Below are 10,371 nucleotides of genomic sequence, written 5' to 3'. Positions count from 1 at the left end.
GACATTTTTGACTGGTAAACAGGAAGTGTCTCATATATTCTACATTCATTGTGTGATTCACATTAAACTACACACAATTGTTTGGCCTTTTCGGCTGATCACATTAATGTAGCTATTATGGGTCATGGATGTACAATAGCACCACCAACTGGAAGAAGAAAGTATTGCATTTACAAGTCTTTGAAAAAAATATATATTTATGTTCATACAGACTGTTACAGAAAACAGTTAAAATGTATGGCAAACAAGAGCTGCATGGTTAATCATTACAAGATAACAATTTAAACACCCATTCAGGCTTATTCTTAATTAACAAAGAGTCAGCGGACATATATGATCACAGCTTCCGCTTTTTTCACCTTAATGGTTTGCTTTCTCATATAACAAACTATAGTCTGACTTGAACCAACATAAGAAATGAATAGTGATATGTTATTTTTTTCCCCCAAGTATAATATAGTGTTCAATTACATTTTAATTCCCATCAAATGTGCCTACATTGTTCCTCAAAATCACTGATAACGACACCCCCCTTTTATCCTGTTGTGCGGTTTGCCCTGGCTACGGATTTGAATATTGTGTGAGGGTCCTTTGTAGAGTTGGGTATCGGTTGTGCTTTTAAGTCGGAATGTGAAAACAACATGGACACTCTCATAACTACAAGATGTGTTGGATTTGTATTATTGGAGCTTTCCGACTTGAGTTCACGTGTATTTTCTCAGTCGGAAAATTATTTTTCACGCGCGGTGCCAGTGATGATGCTTCTTACGTCCGTTTCGGAGAACCAGAGGACAAATATTTCAATCAATCGCTCAGGCATGGCACCGAAATCTGCGTTCGGATTCGGTTCTAGTACATACCGGTTACATAGGTGCCATATTGGTACCGGGTTTCGGTACCCAACCCTAGTCCTTTGTTCTCCTGGGACAGGGGAACAACTTGTTCAATAATACTCTGATACTGGGCACATCTGTTTAAACATAATGGCAGAGTTAATCTGTGGAAGAAAGTATTTTCACACACAATTGGGTTGAAGAGACTTCGTGGTTATTTCTTATATACATACTTGTGCTGTCGAACTGTTGTATATAAGCAATATCACACTTGCAGTCGTGAATATATAATAGATATATTATAATCTATAATAGAGTCATATATGTTATAGAGCCATATCGCACTATTACTCATGTGATATAGACCATATACAGTATTTTCTATCAAGCATAGACTTAACTCAAATCACAGAAAGACAAACCTATTACTGGAAAAAAAAAGGAACAATACTCAGTCTTTAAGTCTAGGGTGTCAGGTCTGGTGTAAGGAGGACGCCAACTGAGAGAAAATCTGAGAGTTCAGACAAAAAATAAAAAAATCTGGCACGTGACAGAGTCTCAAACCAGCTTGAGACAACAGGGCAAATGAACAGGAGCAATGCAGCAAACTGTGTAGAGACACAGTGTGAGAACTGACCAGACCAACAGGAATAAAGACCAACAAAATAGGGAGGAGTGAAAGTGAGTTTACAGTTCAGATGTAGGTTAACAGCCTCTGGAGTCGTTGACAGGCACTGCTGACAGATGCCGTGTGATAATGCAGAGTGTTTGTACACTCATAGAAAATGTAAAGAATTTAAAGACATGGCATAATGCTTCTTGTCCAGTGTGTAACCCTTTTTAAGCTTTGTTCTGCAAATGTTGGAGGATTATGTTTGGGAAAGAGCTCTGATAGTGATGACATGCAAAGTGATAGGACATAATTTATGAATCATAACCATGATGCCATATTGACTGGTTAGTTGATATACATTGCCCGCCATGGTGAATTTTCACCCGCATCTGGTTGGTTGGCGGGTGTTAATTTCAAAACTTGAATAAGTACTAATTGGTCAGCAACATTGTGTATAACAGTTATGGTGTCCACATCCAGATTTCTACTCTACATTTCCTGCCTCAGCTCAGAAACTCTGCAGCTGCTATTTCACAGCCGGGTAAAGTGTGTAATTTGTCCACCCTGCCTGAGAGAGCAGAGATGGAGAGCGAGGGTAAGCAATCATTTTTCTGTGCACTGTAATTTGGCTGTCAGAAACAGCTGGCGGTGCAGCCAGAACAATGCAAGGGAAAGAAAATAGAGAGAAGGAGAGCAGAATGAGGCTAGATAAGAGCGAGAGGAGCGTTGGTTGGCAGAGCCCTGAGGGGGGATCAGATTTTAGACACCGTCATTTAGGGCAGATGGAGTTGTGTGCACATATATGGCTGCACGTCTGAGCATGAGACACAGGTACGTCTGTCTGTTTTTGCATGTTATCTGACTGTCATGCGCATATTAGACTTTTCGTGTGTTTGTTGCATGCTGAAAGGCCTGTAAGTTTTGGGTGTGATCTGGGCAATCTTTGTTTCATCTGATTCGTCTGGGTTTCTCTGGCAGTGCAGTCCTGCTATCTGTTCTTTAGTAGATGGATTTGCCCCTAAAAATAATCAGGATAAATGGGCATGATAAAAGATATCAGAGCCATATCAGAGAAGTAGGAACAGACTGAAGAAAAGAGAGAAGGGTCACTGCAGTCAGGTTCTGGAGTGTGGTTATTGATTTCTGTACTGTCCCCAGTCTGTCTGCATCTGTGTGTGTGCTCGCACGAGTGTTCTGCTACCAGTAATCCCAGACTAAAAGTCTCACTCTCTGTTTGACTGTTGTTTCTTTGCTTTTGCCACAGTCACCTGTAATAACTGGATATACAATATATCTGTCAATTCGAATTAGGGCTGCACGATAAATCGCATGCGATATTTAACGCGCATCTTATCAAGATGCGCGTTAAATATCGCATGCGATTTATCGTGCAGCCCTAGTTCGAATGATAAAAAAAATAATTAATGGAAGTAGGGCTGGGCGATAAATCGATTTTTATCGATCAACTCGAATGTGTAAAATAACTTAAGGTCTTTCCAGCATTAAGGTAATCCTGCTTTTTTTTAAATCATCTTGTCTCAGATACAAATTTTACTGGTAAATGATAAAGAATGATGGCCCCTTATGCATTGCATTGCATATCAGGGATGATAGATTGATAAAAAGACATGCTATTTATGACTAGATGTAACTTTTGATACTTCGCGGTAAAAGTGGCTCTCTGATTGACTTTGCCCTATCAGTGCGGCTCTCATAAAAAAAATAGTGAAGACCACTGACCTACAGTCTTACAAACATTTACAAACTGTATCCGGTATGATAAGAATGTTATGTTACATTTTATGTTATGTTACGTTATGTTGCATTTTCACTGTTTACAATGGCAGGGCCTGCCATCTTGTCTTTTTGGCTTGTTGTTTCTGTTTGCACTTTAACCCCAAGGGGGAAATCCAGATCAAATCCCAGAAGGGAAGATCAAATCAAAATGAAGTTAAAACTTGTTTTGAACAATTTCTTTGTCATCTGCAGATTGATTTTAAGTAAGGGGGAAAAAATCGATTTAAATCGTAAATCGGATTTTTTGTGAAAAAATCGAGGATTTTTTTTTTAGGCCATATTACCCAGCCCTAAGTGGAAGACTAATATCAGTCTACTCTTGATGAATAATTAAATTACATTCATTTTGAGATAATCAACATTGGTGGATAATTGGCCAGTTGGCTGACTACCATAAGTGTATCATTGTGGCATGTATCAGTTGCAAAATCTACTATTGAATAATGCACTTTTTTTTAGTTTTGAAATATGTTTGTTCACATAAATATATGTTACAAAATAAGATGTCTGTTTAATTTCAGCAATATTGACCATCATCTGCCGTCTTAAAGCATTGACATTTGCTATCGAAAATCTTTATTAACAGTAATCATTTCTGAACCGTTTATGAGACCATTATAAGCAATTCATAGTTTGACTTCCAGAACAGTGTGAGCAGTGACAATGGCCATGATTACACTTGGCGTTAACATCCAAAACACGTAAGTTTAGTCATTTAAAAGCTTTGAAAAATAATGTGTTTTTTGAACATTAAAGCATGTCAACATATTCTGTTACACCAAATACACAAAATAATGATCTTTAAAATAGCATCATATGACCTCTTTAACTTATTTATAGGCTATGTATTTATTAAAATTTATTTAAATGCATCGTTTGATATTAATTGCTTATATAATAATATTAATTCGTTTATATAATAATTATTTGAATATATTAAATGACTTATGAATAATTATAATTCATATAATAGGAATATAGTTAATAATTAGCAGCAAAAGACTTTGTCTCTAACATTCTTTCACTGTAAACTGCTTTAAATTGGTGCGAGAGATACAGCGGAGTGGCTTTATCACATCAGATATTTGTCAGTTTTCTCACAGCTCATTGGTCCAGTTTGGTCTTGCGATCTCTAACCCAGAATAAATCCTGCGGAGCAGTGTAGCCATGTAGCAAAAATTATCATGGCGATGAAACCCACTCAAAACCAACCCACCTTCTTAAGCCCGAAAACTTAGAGTTTGCTCAAACTAAATGCAAACACCGAAACCGGCTTTGTTGCGACAGGCCTCTGTATTGGTCCTTTTAGGTTAAGTATATTTCTGGTAGCAATAATGGCAGCTCTGCCAGCTATCAATTGTGCATATTAGTTGTTTAATAATAATTTCCCATTATATTGCAATATAAGCAGGAATTTTTTTTTTTTTTTTAAATCAGGGTCCACCTTTCCACAGGGTCCAAGTAGACCATGTGCATTCAGACCAAAGTTTCTAGTGTGGAATAACATCGTAGACTCAAAGTACTGAGAGCCCCTTTACTTTTTGCACATTTTATTGTGACACGAGACAGTCATGAATAACATCTTTTACCATCTAGAAGAGCGCATTGACAACATAAGTTAAACATTCTGACTTGCATGCAGTTTTGTGAAACAAGTTGTAATATTTAATTTGTGTCTTCATCTGATCTTTTTATCTGATCTCTGTATTTATCTTGTATAATAGTATGCATTTAGTTGAGTTAACCTGCTACCAAAGCAATTCAGTATACCGGTGTTCATTCCCTCTTCAGCAACAGCTCACACAGCTCAAATGGTAATGCCCAATCCTGACAATGATTGGACTATTTGAAACACTCATATTCCTTTGAAATTTCTTTTTCTCAAAACCTTGCATTATCAATAATATAGCTGAGTTTTTTCTCATCATATTTTCGTCAACAGTATGTTTTAATTAGAAAAACGTGTCATTGTCGTAATTATGATAATAAACGCCCAAATATCCCCCAAACACTCGTTTTTACTCATTTGACATATTGATTACTCAAATGGATAAAATGCCCATCCCTACTGGCAAACATCACTATTTCTATTTCTCATACTTGGGGTAATTATTAACTGCATAACAATACCATATCACTAGCTTAATCAGAACATTAAAAAATAAAAAAATAAAAAATACTGGAACCAAATTATTTTCATGACATTTGGTCCTGTTATTCTTCTGTTGATGAATATTGAATTAGCATACTCTGAAAGTGTAATTACTATTCAGCACAAAACATAATCATGACTAGTGAATTCTGAATCCTAAGCTAATGACTCTTATTAGCTGGTTCTTTTTAGTAGACAAAACGCTTAAGAATCACTTAAAAAATGTCTTAATCTGACTCACTTACTGAACTGCAAATTAATTTCTTCATGTCCGACTCCTCAAATACAAAGGAATTTCAAATGGAACTGGTAAGAAACTGGAATTGTTCATTTCATTCTCATCCCTAACAATAAACTATTGAATATGGAATATTGATCTGTGTGTCTCATTTGTGGTTTTGATTACTGTGAGATTTCAGAAGTGCATGCTGATTTATGAGTGAAAAATTTAAGGGGGTCTGAATACTTTCCGTACCCACTGTATGTGAGCTATTCGGTGCAATTATCATAATTGGCAGGCTGTTTATAGTAGAATCACAGAACAATAGCAGACCCAACCCTTCATCTCCCTGAGTTTACCCTACTGCCCCAACTCTCACCCTTCTTACCCCATGAGTGCCCCTTTTTGCCCCCGTTTTGTCCTCTGATTTTTGCAGCAGTATGTGGTCTCTGTGTAAATAAATAGGCAGCTGGGTTATTTACTATCAGAGCGGTTGTTGACTGGGCATGAGGGAGCTATTAGCAACATGTGCTGCAGATTTTGAAAGGCATTTCATCTGGCTGTGAGAGTGTTGTCGTCATTGTCTGTGTGGTTTGAGAATGCTTCTCTCTTGGGTATGCATTTATCTCCCTTCTCATTTCTCCCTCTCTCTTATAACCAGTAAGCAGGATGTAGTCCAGTGGTTCTCAACTGGTGGGTCATGATCTAAAAATTATCTCTTCTTATTGGCTCATGTACCTCATGGGGAAAAAAATATATAAAAAAAAAATATATATAGATTGCTCGGTGGACCATTGAGCAATGCTAGAACTGATATGTTGTGTGCGTGCGCAATCACTTGGATTTTTTACTTATAACAGCGGAAACAACTTAAAATATACCCTGTCACTTATTTTCATACATAAGAGTAAGGCATCATTTGAAGGCATTTACTTTTATTTGTGTAGACTCACAAAAAAAAAAAAAAAAAAAAATCGTACTTGTACTTGTCACACATTTTTTTTCCCCTTTCATTTTGTTAATCTGTTAATTATGTAAGTGAAATATATTTAGTGTAGGCCTATTTATTTAATTGCTGTTATGTACATAATTGCATGATGTAACGATGTGTGAATCCTCATCTTCTGTTGTTAATGCTCCTATTTGCGCATGTAAACAAAAAAAAAATTGAAATGGAAATTTAATTAAATTCCTATTTACATTATAATCTTGTCAGCTAATGATTAATGATCATTCAATGCGCCGGTCATCGGTCATGAACAAATTCAAAATGAGCATCCCTACGTAAAACACTTTATTTAAAAATGTAAAAGTTTGGGATGCTTTGTAACACTGTAATGTTTTGTTGTTTTGCTGATTGTTTTCTTCTAGGTCAGTGATGATGTCTGTTTTTCTTCATGTCTGTAATGTTAAGAAGTGAGATGATTCTGCTGTTGGTGGTCGTGTTGGCTTCACCTGCTGCCTGTATGGAAGGTAAGACTGACACATATTATATTGGTGGTTTCACAGTATATTTTCTGTGTATGACTGAACCTTTAAACTACTGGTCAAAAGTTTGGAATAATTAAGGTTTTAATATTTTTGCAAGCAGTCTCTTATGCTCACCAAGGCTGCATTTATTTGATCAAAAATAAATTAAAACTGTAATAATGTGAAATATTAAATCTAAAAAAATAACTATTTTCTATGTGAATATATTTTAAAATGTAATTTATTCCAGTGATGACAAATCTCATACCAGTCTTCAGTGTCACACAATCCTTTAAAGAATCATTGTAATATTCTGATTTGGTGCTCAGTTACTAACAATAGTTTTAATTATTATCAATTTGTTTGCTGCTTAATATTTTTGTGGAAACTGATTTATCCCAAACTTTTGGGGAATGGTAGTGTATCATGATGTTTCCTCAAACATATTAAGCAGCAAAAACTGTTTTCAATATTGATATTAATAAGTAATGTTTCCTAAAAACTAAATCAACACTTATATATGAGCGACTAATCTGCAATGAATCACCTGCCTGTGCATCACAGTCATAAATCCCTGACAAGGAATAATAGCTGTGTGATTAAATATGCATGCATTCTGTTATTCTATTCTAAATATGAATAACTACAGATTTATTTTTCATGTTGATGTTGCACAAAATTAAGAAATTACTGTCACTGTAACTGTTATTATCATAAATGATAAAAAGCAAATATCAAATCTAGAGTCCTAAATCTTTCTAATGATACAGTTTGTCAACATTAAACTGTATGAAGTCTTTTTTTTGTTTGTTTAACTTTGAAATACCAGTTTCAAAATCATTCTGATGCAACACTGACTTTCTAATAAGACGAATTGCTTTCTTTTCCATGCTCAAATGGCAGCAAGAAATGCACATGTAGCTATCCCCTGTAATTACCTCTGAATATATACAGCAGCTATTTCAACTATGCACTGGTATGGCGATGCTTGTAATATACATATCATAAGCGAAATTATAACTTGTATACCAAATAAAAAACCAAGATGGTATAGTGTACAGACGCAGCAGCTACTCCGGAGCCCAGCAGTAATGCAACTATGTGTCTATACTGTTTTTGCATCAAAATCGTTGTTTTCTGTTTTAGTGAGATACAGTCACCATCATGTGTACAGTTTTGGAGAACTAAAAGAATTTTGGAACAAATCATAGTCTTTTAATTACACCAACACTAGAAGTACCGGGCAAGTAGCTAAGGGAACAACAGGTTTAAAAATGCACTAGGCCTGAAGTCCATGGCGCTGTCTCTGAAACCAGTGGAGGTAGCATCGTAGACAGTACCAGAGGAAGCGGAAGTGTGGCAAACAGGCTAATGGCTAACCCAACCAGACCAGCACTCGCCTCACTATTTCTAGCCAATGTGTGCTCCCTGGATAATAAGATGAACTTTCTCAGACTTTGTATAACAACACAGATTTGAGGACTTTGCTTTTGTTTTTTCCCTGAAATATGACTGCATGACAACAGTCCTGACTCAGGAGTTCAACTAGCTATTCTACACTGCTGGATCATTCCGTGTCAAATCAACCAAATTTCAGAAGCTGATTCAAGTATAGAATCTTATGAATAGACAGACTACTGAGAGCAAGGTGATGTGCAACTTGACCATTTCAGTGCATTTTTAGCATTCAGACATGTATATTCTATGCATATTGTTTTAATAGAGGGAAACAAGATACAATTCTAATTTCAACATTATTTATTCTTCAGACATTGTTCTATAAATAAAATAAGTATTGGCTATATACAAAGTGACCAACATTTGGTTTTCGACCACTGAAAATGGGTAATATTCAACAACCTGAATATGGAGCGTCATTGAGGTCCCCATATCTCTGGGGCTGAATGATATAGGGCCTTGAATGAAAGAAGATTCCAAAAGAAAAGTTTATTAAGAACTAGAATCTAAAATCACATCGCAATATCTTTAAAATTTCTTATGTTATAAGCATGCAAACTTTGGAAAACAAATATTTATGCCACTCAGACAGGTATGATCAATGCATTTGTTTTAGCAGAAGGAAACAAGATACATTTCTAGTTTCAACATTATTTATTCTCCAGACATTCCTCTTTAAAAGAAAAGAAGTATCATATTTATGCAAAGTGACCTTTGGTTTTTGACCACTGGAAATGTGTACAATTTAACAATTTACTCCTGGAGCCATATTGAAATCGCAATATCTCTTGAAATGAACCATATAGGGCCTTAAAAATTAAGATGCCAAAAGGAAAGTTTGTTAAGACCCAATATCTAAAAGGGCATTAAGATATCTTCAATACTTCTTGAGTTACAAGCATGCAAACTTGGAGGAAAACTTGAAAAGTGCTCTTTCCCCATTTTTGAATGGTCACTATTGGCACGTAATGCAACAAAGATTGCTTAAGTCAACAGATTTTACTAACAGACCTACCAATCTCTGTGTAAAAACAACATTATGATGCTGCCATCTTTCTGAAGTCATTTTTACCCCCTGTACCTTATGGAGGACCAAACCTGCAGAAATAATAAATAATTATTTCAAATCCCTACACTTGCGAATATTGAACATCCAACGTCAAGCCAACTTTATGGCAGTTGGCCGCGATTCCAAACCTTTGATGCAACTGTTTTACGATCAACTTAATGCTTTTGGGAGTCTTTTCTCTGTAATTACAAAATGAACACAAGCCTTAGAAACCTCTACCAAGTGTGTCTAGAGGCGTCATCAAACTAAACTTAATGACGAAACTGTCAGGATAAGTAGGTGAATTCAGTCGCTATAAAATAATTCGACATAACGTGAATCTGTGAAAATATCTTGCAACTCTACAGTTGATCACACAAACTCCAATCTCTACCGTTAGTTTGATCTGACGCTTCTGAGCTCTCAACCAATGATTCACTGGAGCTCCGCAAGGACCGCCTCCCTCATTTGCACACGGAAAAGGAAGAAGAAATAAATGAATAAATAAATCTAGAAATAAATACACGTGGGAATAAAAAATAATAAATACATACATAAATAAATGTAATTAAAATAAATGCAAAAATAAATACATAAAATAATATAATACATAAAGGAAAAAGTAATAAAAAAATGAATTCAGGGTTAAATTTTATTACAAATTAACTATATTTGTTTTTATCAAGTCATTTATTCCTTTATTTATTTTCCTGTCATTTTATTTATTTATTTATCTATATATTTATTCGTTTTTAATTTCTGCAGGTTTGGTCCTCCATA

At 35.4% G+C, this 10,371-nt stretch overlaps 1 protein-coding gene across 1 annotated transcript in view; it reads left to right on the top strand.

The window, feature by feature from the left end:
- Positions 1–7,006: 7,006 nt before the first annotated feature.
- The window catches only part of LOC107745260 (activin receptor type-1-like), a 27,125-nt gene continuing 23,760 nt past the window's right edge, over positions 7,007–10,371 (top strand). The window contains exon 1 of the mRNA XM_016559110.1: positions 7,007–7,088. Coding sequence (XP_016414596.1) covers positions 7,013–7,088 — 76 coding nt within the window. The 5' untranslated portion in view covers positions 7,007–7,012. The remainder of the gene's footprint in view (positions 7,089–10,371) is intronic.

This window comes from Sinocyclocheilus rhinocerous, unplaced genomic scaffold (assembly GCF_001515625.1).
Source record: "Sinocyclocheilus rhinocerous isolate Xijiao unplaced genomic scaffold, SAMN03320098_v1.1 scaffold887, whole genome shotgun sequence".
NCBI lineage: Eukaryota > Metazoa > Chordata > Actinopteri > Cypriniformes > Cyprinidae > Sinocyclocheilus > Sinocyclocheilus rhinocerous.
The sequence above is the reverse complement of the archived record's forward strand: the minus strand, read 5'-3'. Positions and strand labels throughout refer to the sequence as shown.